Source organism: Lasioglossum baleicum, unplaced genomic scaffold (genome assembly GCF_051020765.1).
Source record: "Lasioglossum baleicum unplaced genomic scaffold, iyLasBale1 scaffold1802, whole genome shotgun sequence".
Lineage (NCBI taxonomy): Eukaryota > Metazoa > Arthropoda > Insecta > Hymenoptera > Halictidae > Lasioglossum > Lasioglossum baleicum.
Window position 1 is genome coordinate 16,215 of NW_027470861.1, and position 15,716 is coordinate 31,930.

At 35.5% G+C, this 15,716-nt stretch overlaps 2 protein-coding genes across 2 annotated transcripts in view; both read left to right on the top strand.

Moving 5' to 3' along the window:
- The window catches only part of LOC143220992 (basement membrane-specific heparan sulfate proteoglycan core protein-like), a 29,578-nt gene extending 15,764 nt beyond the window's left edge, over window positions 1–13,814 (top strand). Inside the window, 31 exon segments of the mRNA XM_076446535.1 lie at window positions 524–628; window positions 727–867; window positions 941–1,006; window positions 1,144–1,158; window positions 1,542–1,769; window positions 1,855–1,992; window positions 2,076–2,330; window positions 2,420–3,299; window positions 3,368–3,492; window positions 3,566–3,743; window positions 3,858–4,068; window positions 4,362–4,502; window positions 4,578–6,387; window positions 6,525–6,821; window positions 7,161–7,303; window positions 7,371–7,551; window positions 7,625–7,654; window positions 7,739–7,999; window positions 8,094–8,651; window positions 8,757–9,174; window positions 9,248–9,434; window positions 9,515–9,794; window positions 9,906–10,166; window positions 10,260–10,523; window positions 10,885–11,052; window positions 11,578–11,847; window positions 12,061–12,212; window positions 12,300–12,607; window positions 12,737–13,203; window positions 13,287–13,452; window positions 13,700–13,814. Coding sequence (XP_076302650.1) covers window positions 524–628; window positions 727–867; window positions 941–1,006; window positions 1,144–1,158; window positions 1,542–1,769; window positions 1,855–1,992; window positions 2,076–2,330; window positions 2,420–3,299; window positions 3,368–3,492; window positions 3,566–3,743; window positions 3,858–4,068; window positions 4,362–4,502; window positions 4,578–6,387; window positions 6,525–6,821; window positions 7,161–7,303; window positions 7,371–7,551; window positions 7,625–7,654; window positions 7,739–7,999; window positions 8,094–8,651; window positions 8,757–9,174; window positions 9,248–9,434; window positions 9,515–9,794; window positions 9,906–10,166; window positions 10,260–10,523; window positions 10,885–11,052; window positions 11,578–11,847; window positions 12,061–12,212; window positions 12,300–12,607; window positions 12,737–13,203; window positions 13,287–13,452; window positions 13,700–13,814 — 8,819 coding nt within the window.
- A 783-nt stretch (window positions 13,815–14,597) lies between these two features.
- LOC143220993 (pikachurin-like) lies at window positions 14,598–15,601 on the top strand (the record flags this gene model as incomplete). The annotated part of the gene is made up of 3 exons (XM_076446536.1): window positions 14,598–14,611; window positions 14,905–15,298; window positions 15,374–15,601. Coding segments are annotated over exons 1-3 (636 nt in total), but the record flags the coding sequence as incomplete, so codon positions are not given.
- Between the last annotated feature and the right edge of the window lie 115 nt (window positions 15,602–15,716).

The following is a 15,716-nucleotide window of genomic DNA, read 5'->3' on the forward strand; positions in this document are numbered from 1 at the left end:
GAGATTGAATAAATTCTATATGATTCAATCACGTGTTCAACGCATCCCTATGTAAATTATTAGTGCATCCATTGCCTGATGTGATCTGTTGAATCTCTTAGATCTTGTTATGGCATGAAATATAGTAAATCTTTGACCTAGTAGAGAAGTAACAAAAGAAGTTCTTTTGAATTAGCTAATAGTAGACAATGTTTTAAGTGTTGTAGATAATAGTCTAGCAGTTTCTCGTTCTATAGTGATATTATTAACAAACACGCACAGAAAAATATACATTAGAAATTATTAAATATTTATTTTTTATTAGTTTTCTGTATGTGTTGATTTTTGTATATAGATCAATCATTTTATGTCTGTCTTTTAGCATTTGAGGTACTGTGGTAATCCATGCTCTTTTTGGTTCCTTAGATTTTAGATTTAAGAATTATATGGATCCTTTATGCCTTATTCCTATTTCTAAAATATGATTATTTTTTCAAAATACAATCATCAATTTTATTTGTTACAATATTCACTATATTTATAGGCTGTGGCAAAGACCAATTCCAATGTAGAAATGGAGATTGCATCCAAAATGACCAAAAATGCAATGGTCTCTTAGACTGTGCTGATGGATCTGATGAAGATTGTGGTAAGACTCTATACCTTATTAACATTTGTTTGTTAAATTTGATATTTCTTGTTAAAAGAAATGTTTTATACTAACATTTTTTATATGAATTTTACCAGATCAAGTTGGTTCTCGTCCAATGCCTGGCCGTTGTCCAGCAGGCTATATCATGTGTGTACAAGACAAAGATTGCGTACCTCAATCCTCTCGCTGCAATGGAGTACCAGAATGTAGAGATAGATCAGATGAAGAAAACTGCTGTATGTAATTAATTTCATTGATTATAATTTCATTGTATTATTTAATATTGTCGTTTTTATGTGTTCTGTATAGATATGGAACATGATGAAGAACAACTAAATTTAAAGACCTATCCCAGTGAACAAGTGATCAAAAAAAGTGAGTTTTATGAACAGTTTACTGTATTACATATACATTACATATACACAAAATACATACATAAAATAGTAAATTAGGTACAAATGTGAAACATTAATTAATAAGAGTTTTGATTATCTTTCTCTTGCATTGACCAGACCCGGAGAAGCAAGGTAAGATTTTAATGTAAAGTATTTGCAAATAATGAAACATGTAATTAATAATTCATCAGTATTATGGGTGATCAAGCAAGAGAATCATTTTATTCATTAATTATTATAGCATCAAAATCGTTTACACCTGTGCAGTGCTTCATATTAATTAATTAAAAATTTTAAATAAATGCAATTTGCATGTTGGGATAATACATTCAAATGAAGATAAATACTTTACAGCTTAACATTTTCAGGAAATTGTCCTTAATTCGACACAACAAAACTTTCTTTGTGACACAAGTTACTTACACAAATATTACAATTAATTCAATAGGAATAACATGTAATGTAAAAAAAAAGAGAAGTTTCTTTAGAAAGTACAATGTTATCTTGAAAATTAGGTCGTGAAGTCGTCTTCCAATGTCGTGATGAGGGTCCTCTTCGAGCCAGAGTGCGTTGGCTACGAGGAAATAATCTTCCTCTGCCTCCTGGAAGTCGAGATATCAATGGTCGTCTAGAAATACCAAATATCCAAATGGATCATGCAGGACCATATATCTGCGAGGCTGTTGACTATCCTTCATCCACCCCTGGCCAACAAATGGTCGTATACCTCACTGTAGAAAAGTGTATGTACCATGTGTTCTTCAACATAAAAGAATTTATACTTGGTCAAAAACAGAGTTACTATTTACAATCTTCTTTTCTGTGCAGTTGACCCACCAGCAATAAGCGGACCCCATGTATGCAAATACGATGAAGCTACCTGTAGCAATAATGAATGCATTCCCAAGTCTTATGTATGCAATAACAGACTGGACTGTACTGATGGTTCTGATGAAACGCGTTGCAGTAAGTCTCTATTCATCTTTAGTTCTATTCCAATCTCATTTCTTGCATATTTATGTCATTAAAAAATGTATTACATTAAATAGAGCCACATGGTTGCGAACCCCACGAATTCCGCTGTAATAATACAGAATGTGTGAACAAACTATGGCGCTGTGACGGTGAAAAGGACTGTTATGACAACAGCGATGAAGAAAACTGTGCCCCAAGTAGACCAGGCTCACCATGCCGTTTTACAGAGTATGCTTGTGCTAGTAATGATCAATGTATACCTAAAAGTTATCACTGTGATTTGGAGAAGGACTGTCTCGACGGCAGCGATGAAATTGGATGCAGTAGGTGTATTCTCCTTCATACATTACATATGGTATATACAGAAAGTCTGCTTTAAACAATTATTTTGTTTTTTGTTAACATTATCTAGCTATAGCACATATAGTGAAGCCACCGCCGCCCATGATTACTTTAAATGTTGGAGAAGTTTTAGTAATCACTTGCATAGCAATTGGTGTACCTACTCCTGAAATCAATTGGCGTCTCAACTGGCATCATATTCCTCCTAAATGCACCATGACATCAATAAATGGAACTGGTACTCTCACTTGTCCTGATATTCAACCAGAAGACCAGGGTGCTTATTCCTGTGAGGCATTAAATAGCAATGTTCGTTCGGTATTCGCCGTACCTAATGCCATTGTAATGGTGAACAAATCTGTGGGAGACATTTGTCCCAAAGGAATGTTCAATTCCGAGGCCAGACACATAGATGAGTGTATTTCATGCTTCTGTTTCGGCGTCGCTACCGAGTGCCACAGTGCCAACCTCTTCACCTACCAAATTCCACCACCTTTTGATCGTTACAATGTATTAACAGTCAAATATCAACCAGATATTCGTATTCAAACAGAATGGAAACATATCTCAAGTTTAGAAGGTATAGGTCGAGATGGAATACAGCTTTATCAATCACACGTATTGCCATCCGAATTTAGTAACGAAAAGGAATTACCATATTTTGCTCTCCCTGAAAGTTATCATGGAAATCAGTTAAAATCTTATGGTGGTTATTTGAAATATAAAGTACGTTTTAATGGAACCGGTTTACCAACCTCCGCACCATCAGTTATTTTAAGTGGAAACAACTATCGACTACTATACAGAGGAAGACAGTTGAGACCGAATTACGATAATGAAGAAACTGTTAGGTTTTTCCAAGGCGAATGGTACAAAATACAAGGTTGGAGCGAAGTTCCTGCCACTAGGGAAGATATCATGATGACTCTGGCTAATATAGATAACATTCTAATAAAGTATGTGTACATGTTTAATGGACATATTTAAAAATTCATTTGAAACTGACAAAAGAATTATTTATTAGGGTTCAGTATGACACTTCTCCATACTTAGACGTCCGCATTACTAATATAGTGATGGACACCGCTGATGTAAGGAACACTGGACTTGGATCAGCATCTTATGTGGAGGAATGTGAATGTCCTTCAGGTATGTACTAATTTATTTTGAATGTAGATTATAAGTCATATAAGATTAATCATGAAACATAATATTCATCTAGGATATAGTGGCCTATCATGCGAGCAATGTGCTCCAGGATATCTTAGACGAAAATCTGGTTCTTGGCTTGGTCAATGTTACAGAGATGAACCACCATGTCCTGCAGGATACTATGGGGATCCTTCAAGAAACATCGTTTGTCAGATGTGCCCCTGTCCTCTTACCAATCCATCTAACCAGTAAAAACATAATATAAATTTAATAAAAAAAAGACTTTCTCTAAATAATAATATTTGATATTCTAAATATTTTTATAAATACTGTTATAAATAATATTAAATGTTCTAAAACAGATTTGCACGCACCTGTCATCTCGGATCAGATGGTCAACCAACCTGCGATTGTCCACCAGGATACGTGGGCCGTAGATGCGAACAATGCGACGTGGGATATCATGGAAACCCTCTTATTCCGGGAGATATGTGTGTTCCCACATCTCATTGTGATCCTAATGGTAGTCAAAATCTAATTGCAGATCCAATCACCGGAAGATGTCGATGCAAGGTATTAAATTTTAACTTTTTTTTCTTTCTTTTTTTGTAATTTAGAATTCCAATAGCTAAATAAAAATTTGTGCAGAAGTAAAATATTATTTGTTTAATAAAATAAATTTCTATAACGTGTTCAATATTCTTTATGCTCTCGTTTAACACGGAAATATTTCTAATTTGTTAAAAAGTAAGTATAATTCAAGATAGATGGCAAAAATTATATTTTAATAATGTGATAATTATAATATAATGTCATAATTAAGGACGTTAGTTTGATGCATACAATTAAAATTAACTGGTTTGCAGTTATACGCGACGGGTCTTACTTGCAATCAATGTAAGGCAAATACATTCAATTTGGCATCGAAAAATCAATTTGGCTGCATCAGCTGCTTCTGCATGGGTGTTACCAACAAATGCGTCTCCTCCTACTGGTACAGAAGTGATGTAAGTATATTTCATGTTGCAATTTATGAAAAAATGCTCTTTAACAAATTAATACAAGAACATCATGTTTTGCAGATTCGAGTTTCCTTTACCAACTCTATCAGAGATTTTTCTCTTATTGAATCTAAAACTCCAGATGCTGTACCGATCACGGAAGGCATTCATCTAGACACAATCAGCCGAGAAATCATTTACAATAATTTCCCCAATCGAGGAAATAATGATGTTTACTACTGGCAATTGCCTAGCATCTTCTTAGGAGACCAGATTACTTCCTACGGCGGAAATCTTAAATATACTGTTCGTTACGTGCCAGGTCCAGGTGGTCAAAGCTCGAAAAACAATGCTGCTGACGTCCGATTAATTAGCGCCAATGATATCAACCTGCTATATTTCTCTCGAGAATCTCCCGAGCCAAACACTCCACAAACTTTCACCGTTCCTTTCTTAGAACAATATTGGCAACGCAATGATGGAACGCAAGCTGATAGAGAACACTTATTAATGGCTTTAGCTGACATTCGTGCGATCATGATTAAAGCCACGTATACTACTCATACCGACGAAGCTGCTTTATCGTTAGTATCTTTGGATACAGCTGAGAAGTACAATACAGGAAGAACTAGAGCAATGGAGGTAGAAGAATGCAGCTGTCCAATAGGCTATAAAGGATTATCCTGTGAGGATTGTGATGTTGGATACACCAGAGCAAGTGAGGGCCTTTATCTGAGTATTTGTAAACCCTGTAATTGTAATGGTCACTCTAACCAATGCAACCCTGACACTGGAGCATGTGAGAACTGTGCTCATCATACTACTGGCGATTTCTGCGAAATTTGTGAAGCAGGTTATGAGGGTGATGCAACTCAAGGATCTCCACAAGATTGTATATATAGAGGTGGGACCGATGAATGCATCTGTAATGAAGCTGGTTCACGGAGCAGCCTATGTATTAGCGGCAGATGTAATTGTAAGCGAAATGTCGAAGGACCTGAATGTAATAGATGTCGCCAAGCCACGTTCGGGTTATCCGCAGATAATCCGGATGGGTGTAGTGAATGTTATTGCAGTGGAGTAACAGATCAATGTCATGAGAGTTCCCTATACATTCAGCAAATACCTATGGGGATCTATGACAATCAACATGGCTTCACTCTAACTGATGCAACAAGACAAGAGATCATTGATGATGGTTTCGAATTGAATTTAGCTACAAATGAGATAGGATACCGATATCCAGATAGCAGAGGACGCAGATTATTTTGGTCTCTACCAACTATTTTCACTGGCAACAAAATTAAAAGTTACGGAGGCAATCTGTCTTTGACTCAACATATCACCACTTATCCTGGAGCACAAAGTTATAAGGACCAAGATATTATCTTAGTTGGAAATGGAATCACCTTATTCTGGACAAATCCTACAGATATTCAGCTTGGTGTGCCATTTTCCTATTCAGTACCATTCAGAGAATCAGAGTGGAAGCGTTTGACTACCGAGGGCCCACGAGTAACTTCCAGAATTGACCTAATGACAGTGCTCTCCAACCTGGAAGCAATTTTAGTTCGTGCAACACATAGTGAACGAATGACAGCCACCTACATTAGCGATATAAGCTTAGATACAGCTGTGGAACATCAAACTGGTAATAGAAGAGCTGTTCAAGTAGAAGTTTGTCGCTGCCCGGCTGGCTACATTGGAACATCCTGCGAATCCTGTGCCAGAGGTTACTATAGGGACACCGGTGATCGATCTGTTAGTTACTTGGGTTCCTGCTTCCTATGTCCTTGCAATAACAATGAAGAAAGTTGCGAAATGATGCGGACTGGCCAAATAAAATGCCACTGTCAGCCAGGGTATGAGGGCCAATATTGTCAAGATACTGGTAAGTATGAAACGAACTTTGAAGAATCGTAAAGGAGTTATATCAAATTTATTGGACGCTAGGGTCAAAGAAAATTCTTCAGAATAGCATAGAATAAATGATATTAAATGAAAAATTTCAAACGTTGAATCGGTTAGGTAAAGTGATGGTAAGTCTAACACCAATGACAAGTGAAGTAAAGGCAAACTCGTGGGTTCTATTCACATGCAGTTACGAGTATCCAAATCCATTGTATATCTCTTTTAAACTGACTTCGGTCGACAACAAACCTGTAACAGCGATCAACATCAAGGAACAACCTGTTGAAAAAACAGCTAAAGGATCATTAAAGATCTTGCACGTGTACATTCAGCAAGATCCCTTCAACGTGGAATGCCACATCTGGGATCAAAGAGGAAAGACATTAGTGAAAGTTGTGACGTCAGTTACACCAGGTTTGACAGGCCAAATCAAAGGAATATTCGTGTTTGTCTGTCCCTGGAAGGCAGGATATATCATGGTCTTCGTCTCCATTCATATCCTGAATCAGTTCATCATTAAGTGATTGTTTCCTGTAGCCTATGCAATAAGAGGTGTTCACTGTTGCTTAGTAGATCTTTTATCATTTGATCATTTTGGTTCAGGAGCTTCTTGTATCAGATTGGGTGTAGAAAGTTGGATTTGGGTAGTTGAAGGCTCTTCCATTATTTCCATTGATGTGTTTCTATGTTACATGACAATATTTACTTATACCTTAAAGACTTACACCTTTTAATTTTTATAATTTCTTGCAGAAAGTTCTACCATGTCAACTATTATACCATATCCTATTCCAAATCCACCAAAAATCTTAGTTTATATTAAAGGACCAGAGTTCCAAATTATTGAAACGGGAAGTACTGTTAGATACAATTGCGGCGCAAATTCTGTTGATAATGTAAGTAAATGGAAGCAAGTAATTTAGACAAATATATGAAATATACTTAATACATTCCAAAATATAGGAACCATTGCACATCAAATGGGACAAAGAAGGTGGACAACTACCACCGGGAAGGAGCTTAGATGATAGCAATGGTTTACTAATCATTAGAGACGTAAAAGTATCCGACAGCGGTATTTATGTTTGTCAAGTTAGCGATGGAGTGCATATTGGCTACAAAAACGTTACCCTTACTGTAGGAGGTAAGATCATTTTAAATATAATAAATATTTCTGAATATTAAAATTAAGTATCGTGTACTGTATATGGACGCAGCTTTTCCACAAAGCTTGCTGGATATCCCAGGTATAATCCTAGGTCAGATTACATTTTACATATTTTGATGTAACTTAACTAATAATATGTTTCTGTTCAAATATTTAAATCTAGCCGCACCAAAAGCTGTCGTCATGCCGTCATTTTTGCATGTACTGGTGGGAAAGCCCGCAGAATTTCTGTGTGAGGCGAGTGGACATCCATCTCCACAAATCGAATGGATTCGTGTCCATGGTATTATGAATCCAGAAGTAATAGTCCACAATGGTTTGTGGAGTTTGACAACTGTTTCCAAAAGTGATGCTGGTGAATATAAATGTCTAGCAAGGAATAATATTGGTACTGATGAAAGAACCGTCAGTCTTTTCATTGAAGGTATTAATTAATTATTAATTACTGCTTTTACAATATGATTATAAGTATTAAGATCAAAAGAATCATTACAAGATTACAATCTTTTTATTTATAGATGATCCTAGTGGAAGACCACCACAAACTTCAATACGCCCTGTCATCAATCCACCACAATGGATTGGAACAGTTGGAGAAACGATCGTAATAAGCTGCACTTCATCTCAAAATGCTAATATTACTTGGATTAGAGAGCGAAATATTCCATTACCTCCAATGGCCAGTCAATATAATGGTGTCTTAACAATTGTAAATCCAAACCAGTATGATTCTGGTATTTATATGTGCATAACAACTAGCCATACAGGAACAGAAGATAGCAATATCATCAATATAACAGTAACACCTAGAAAAGCACCACCATCTGTCAAAGTGAAGCCTGACAAACAGACTGTTCCTCAAGGTACAGTAGCTGAAGTAAGATGTTTGACAAGTGGGGAACCTGGTCTACAAGTGAGATGGAAGAAGTATCCTGAACAAATAAACCCTAACATGCAGCAGGTTGGAGATACCTTAAGAATTATTGATGTCCAGGTTGATGATAGAGGTGTGTATGTCTGTCGAGTCACAGGGCCAGGTGGAAGTCACGAAGCTAGTGCTATCATTGAAGTTGAACGTGAGTGAATATCCGATTTATTAATTAAATAATCTAATTGAAATCAATAACTGCATTATAATTCTTATTTGTCTAACAATGTTTGCTTTTAACTCATTTAAACAGGTAGAGAAAATCCAATAGTGGAGATTTATCCCAAAGATGTCCCTCCAGTGACTTTGGGTGGGTCTACAGATCTCCAATGTCGAGCAGTTGCTGGAATCCCTATGCCAGTGCTCCACTGGTCTCATAAAGATGGGCGATTGTTCCCTCCTAATATTAAACAACTTCCTGGCGGTGTTTTAAGGCTTTCTAACATGACAGCTAACGATGGTGGTGCTTATGTTTGTACAGCTGTCAATTCTGTTGGTTCAAACTCTGCAGTGGTATACATAGAAGTTCAATCTATGCCTACCATCATGATTTTACCCAAATCTGAAATTTTGAATGTAAAACCTGGCGATAGAGTGCGGCTAGTCTGCAGTGCAACTGGATATCCTCAACCTACTATTGCTTGGAGTAAACACATGAATGTTGCACCATTGTAAGTTACTTTCGAAAAAGCAATTATAATGTTCAAAAAATAAATAGAGATAATCATTGGATTTTTTCTATAGTAAAACCAACGAGCTAACATCAACTGCCCAAAGTGCTGTTTATGAAATACATTCCGCTTCTCCAAGTGATGAAGGTTCGTACACTTGTTATGCGAATAACGCAGCAGGAATTGTCGAAGAACGTGTCTATATCAGAGTGGAAGATACAGATATTTACCCGCCTGAAGATAAACACCCTGGTGGCGAGGTATGTATTTCTTCTTTATGAATTAAAGAATTAAATCGCGTAAAAATATATTCAATAAAACATTTACATATTCGTTATAGGGCAATAGAGATGATGATGATATACCTAAGGACAAACTGGAAATTTACAATGGCGGCAAAGTCGAGATGCGTTGCCATGTAGACGATTCCGATGGAAATCAAATTTATTTAGACTGGAAGAGAACAGACGGTAAACCATTGCCAGATCGTAGTTTCGTTCACAATGGTGTACTTATCATTCCTTCTGTGGACAAGAGTGCTGCTGGAGAGTATATTTGTTCTGGAATGGATCAAGCCGGTCGCCTCCTCTTTGGTCCGAAATCTCATCTCGAAGTATTATGTAAGATCATCAATCAAACTCTATCTGACTTATCTGCATTAAATAATTATAGATGTTAAAATATATATATATATATATATATATATATATATATATTCAATATTCTTTCAGTCCCGCCTAGAATTGAGTTAATTCCACCAAAACAAACGGTACGTTCAGGAGAAAACCCGTCAATTGTATGTAGTACAACTGGGGATCAACCAATGACCATAGAATGGGCTCCCATCGGGCGTAGTCTTCCTTATTCTGTTACCCATGATCGTGGACTCCTCCAGTTTCATGGAATTACATACTCTGATGCCGGGAAGTATGTATGTAAAGCTACTAACCGTGCAGGAACAGCTGAGGCAGTTGCTGAAGTTCTAGTGAATGGTATGTAATACATAAAATTAGTTTAATAACTATAAAGTTAGAATTATATTTTATGCATTACACACTTAACAATTTATTGCAACACACTTTCAGAACATTCTTTTGAAGATACTGACATCAGAGCTGCTCAAAGAGATATAGTCACTTATAGTGGACTATCTGTACGATTAAGATGCATAAGTAGAGAAAGGACCACCATATATTGGAGCAGAGAAGGACAACTATTACCATCTAATTCCAGAAGAGAAGAAGATTATTTGGAGCTACTTAGAGTAAGACCAGAAGACAGTGGAAGATACATTTGTGAAATCCGAACTGCTCATGGGGTCTCCAGTGACTATATTAATCTAAACGTCTTATGTAAGTCGAAATTTACAGTCTTCTTAAATTATGCATGACATTCTTTCTTTACTTATGATTTATTGAACATATGTTTCCAAACTTTCTCACACCTTTACTCTACTGGATACAAATTAAGAAATAGGATATGTTTAAATAATACAAAACATATAAGACGTGTTAAATAATGTATGATTGAAAAACTGTAACTAGAAGATTTTATTGTACTTTATTTCTCAGCATGAATTACTTGAAATTGAGTTCACTTTAGTTCAGTTTGATTAAAGTCATCATAAATGAGTCATGATATAGCAACTTGAGAGGATAGAATTGTATTTATGCTTGTCGCGGTATTGTTTATTAGTAGTTAATTTGCGTCCGGATTGCACACGTATGAACCAAACACAGTGCAAGAAAAGCAGTTGCGTATGCGGCGTTCAAGGATGTTTTCTGCTGGATTACTTTTGCGTCAATGCTCTCTCCTACAGCGATAACCGCTACTTCTACAGCAAACGGTGGATTCGTCACTACCTTCAGGAACAACGCGGTTTGTTTTAAACAAATTATGTGTTCCCGATGTGTGACGTCTCTGGGATAATTAATGCTTTTTTCTTCTTTTCTGAAACAAATTAACACTTTTGTAGTTAGTAATTTTTAATCATTACTGTTATACAAATTTCTCTAATTTTTAAGTAACAAAAGTCAGAAGCATAATCTTATTACAATGACTACAAAAGTGTTAATTGATGTTCTTCTTGTTATCACTTTATACCTTAAAACTTTCATCGTGGTATAAAAGACTGGGAAAATTAAAAACTTTGTGCAGTGATCGTACAAAATGATGATGATTTAATATGGTAATTATATATTTCTGAAACATGTTCCATGTGTGTTTGTTATTCTGTATAGTAGTCTGCCTCTCATTCAAGTTGTATACAGTTGTCCATTGTCATTCATTTACATTTATCTTAAAATCTGTGTTATAGGAAGCAATGATGGAGGAAAGATCACGTTTGTACACCTTAAGAATAATTTGTAATATATTTTACTAATTTTATTGTCTTTATTTCAGCTACTGATGTACCTGCAATCAATGTGGAAGTCTCTCAGGACCCTGTAAACATCGGCGACACCATTGACATACGTTGTGTATGCTCTGGAACTCATAATCCACGTTACCATTGGTCCAGACCTAACCATCCTAATTTACCAGGAAATGCTCAAGAACATGGAAATATTCTAAGATTGCTTAACGTTGCTGTTAGTGACAGTGGACTATATAGATGCACTGCTGACACTCCTGAAGGCGTTCTCGAAAAGGATTTAAATCTGGTTGTCCATGGTAAAATTTTTTCCTTAAAATTAAATTTGTTCTATTTAGTTTCTAATTAGTTTAGCTTTTAATTATCTGAAAGACAGACTAAAATAATTAAATATAATTTTTATGTTGTTTATGCTTACAAATTATGCTTCAATGTAAGTATATGATAATATTACTATTTAAATATTAATGTATCAAAAATACAGCATTACAATTGTAAATTCTTTTTTTCAGGTGGAAACAACGATGCACCAGCGATCGAAACAAAGTACGCTCCTTATGGGTCCAGCTTGGAAATGGATTGTCAGCCTAACATCGATCCACCTATTAAATTCGCGTGGAGCAAACTCGGAGGTTTCCTGCAACCAGATGTTGAAATTTTCGAAGTACGATAATCAGAATACTTTAACATAATTAACTAATAAAAATAGGTATAGAAATTATGGCTTTATTTGTCATTTTTTTTTCATTAGAGCAAACTGAAGCTGATCAATGTTAAAGTAGAAGATGCAGGAATCTATGTCTGCACTGCAAACAACAATCGCGAAAATATAGAAGTACCCACAGTGCTTGTAGTAACAGGAGTAGTTCCACACTTCAGTCAAGCACCTCAAAGTTTCATTGCCTTACCACCTTTACCTGACTCCTACCTGAAGTTTAACATCGAAATCTCCTTTAAACCACAAAGCTATGATGGTATAATACTATATAATGATGAATCCAACCATGGAAATGGAGATTTTATTTTGTTGTCATTAAATAGAGGCTACCCACATTTCAGGTAATTATTACCGAATTTATTATAAATCATTTCGAAGTCATATAACTAAAATATAAAATGAATTTATCTTTGATTAGTTATCTTACTATTGCCATTCTCTTTTTATTAATAATAATTTTTGTATATTAGCTTCGATCTCGGCTCAGGACCAGTTATTATCCGATCAGAAAAACCTGTAGCACTTGGTGAATGGCACACTATAAGACTCCAACGTGATAGAAAAGAGGGAACTATGTTAGTTGATGGTGAAGGACCTTACAAAGGCACTGCAGCTGGCAGAAAACAAGGATTAGACCTGAAGGCATTATTATTTATTGGTGGAGTCTCCAATGACAATATAATCAATAAATATGCAGAGATCAACACTGGTTTTGTTGGCTGTATCAGCAGATTGATGATAGGAGAAAAGGAAATTGATTTGATTGGTGATCAAACAGATAGTGTTGGAATCACTAATTGTGAGACCTGTGCTGAAAATCCTTGTAACAATGGCGGTGTATGTCAAGAAGCTGCTACAAAGAATGGATACATCTGTCTATGTCGCGCTGACTATAGTGGAAAACATTGTGATTACATTGGCCAATCTTGCTACCCAGGTAAAATTAATTACTTTTATTTGATTATATGAATAAGGTCAAGTTATAAATTCTATTTACCGTAAAATTATTTTTTATTTTAGGTGCTTGTGGTGAAGGCACTTGTGTAAACAAGGAAATAGGCTTCGAATGCTATTGTCCTCAAGGAAGAATAGGTTCTCGTTGCGAGAACTCGACGAAGATCTACGAGCCAGCCTTCCATGATGATATATCCTTTATAGCGCACGAGACGCCAAAAGCTCTTAGACGGTAATTATTTGTATTGCGCATGATGCATGATTAGTAAACTTAATTGAATTTTTTCGCTGTATCCCATACCTCAGCTCTTATATTTGTCTGTAGAAAGTTTTACTTTAGAGATTCATGTTAAATAATTTATTGTATATGTTTAAATGTTAATCAATGGATGCAAAGACTCCCTGGAGGATCCTCAGGCGCACATTAACTTACTCTATTAAAAAGAAATCCTGATCTTAATTAGAAAAATAATTTTCAGGACGAGAATGAACCCGACCAAAACATACGATCGATTACGAGCACGCAACGCACAAGTTAGAAAGCCACGATCAAGGCGACATCACCATAATAAGCCGCACCACACGAAACATTAGTCCTTTTTTCACAACCATACCTTTTCGATGCACATAATGATAGCGAAAGAAAAAAGAAGGAAAAGTGATTTATTACTATTAAACGTTCGTAGAGAACGAATCGATTCTTGTATAACTGCTATTTATAGTCAGCATATATATATATATACATAAATACATATATATATTTATATTTATTTATATATATATATATATGTATATTATATACTTTTTTTTATGAGAATTTTATTTACAATTAGATTTTTTCTTTGTGTCTGCCTCATATGTGTCATAGATGATTATGTTGGAGCCTGTATAGCGAGTAGTTCCTTGGAATGAACCTCATGGTGCTGTAATATTAGAATATCAGTCAATATATTTTTCATATAATGACCCTTTACAGATCAATTAGTTTTTTTTATAGCGACATTATTTCAAGGACAATTTTTGTTGATAGAACTTTTTTTCATTGAAATAACTTGCAATTTGTCCTGTGGACTGTAAAGGGTTTTTTGTACAGCTTTTTGAATAATACATTTTAACGCATTGTGTTAGTTATTTTAATTATTGTTTAAAATAAGCTATTGATTAGGTCACTGCCAAAAGAGAATTGCATTTTACAGTAGTATCAAGAGCTTATTAAAAGAATTATTAGTCTTGTGGCATTATACGTGACTTGTGTACTAAACATACACACAAATACATACACACATCTAAAATCAGGCACATCTTAAAATGTTTGTACTTATTTTGTAAGAACCTGTTTGGTGTATGTGCCAGAAGTGATGTGTTTCTAGGGCCAGAATGACCGTTTATATGTATTCGGCGGGCTTCGAGCGATGCTATAAGTATAAATATATGTCTTGAGATGCAAATAAAAATTGATTTAACAGGATATTTGCTGAATTAAATATTCATTTTGCTGATTACCCATCTTCGCGGTTCATAAACATTCAAGAGGTAAGTTACACAACAAAGGAAAACTTGTTTGTCTCCTCATTTTTTCATAATTTATCCATTAACTGTAATATTTCTCCCACTAACAGGAACTAACTCTTATATCTGTTATTAAAATAACAAAGTTCCTTTAATATGTTATATCTTATCGTAGGTTGAAAATAGCTTTAAACTTCAATCCTCTGGATAACAAGGATGGCATCCTGATGTATTGTGCCCAAAGTGACGAAGGACTTGGAGACTTCGTGGCGTTAATAATCAAGGACAAATGCATCGAGTTCCGGTACGATATTGGTTCCGGTTTGGCAATCATTAGGTCAAACCATATCCTTCAACCTGGTGTGTGGACGCATGTCTCTATAAACAGAGACTTCAGGGAAGGGAATTTAACTGTAAATGGAGAACCTACAATAGGAGGCAAGTCTCCAGGAATTGCCCGCACGATGACACTCAATACACCTCTTTACCTTGGAGGTGTAGATCGGAGAAGAATCATAGTAAACAGAAATGTCGCCGTAAATAGAACTTTCCGTGGTTGTATTAGCGATGTAAGTTCATCATGAACTTTCCAAGAAATTATTAAAAAAGGTACCTGACTAAAACTTATTTCATCATGTTCTTAGCTTGGAGTGTCTTCAGTAAATGTGGATATATTAAAGGCAGCTATAGACTCTACAAATATAGATGACTGCAACGTTTTACATCCTAATCAAACCAAGTTGACTACTGTAATCACTACTTCACCGTCTACAACGACTCCCTATGATCCATGTGCCTTAAAACCTTGCATTCACGGAATGTGCCAGAGCACTGACTCATATGATTATTCATGTACTTGTGAATATGGTTATGTGGGTAGAAACTGTGAAAATATCCTAAAGCAATGTGAATTGCTTCTTCCATGTAGAAATGCAGGCACCTGTACAGACCTCCATGGATCTTATAAATGTGATTGTCAACTGGGTT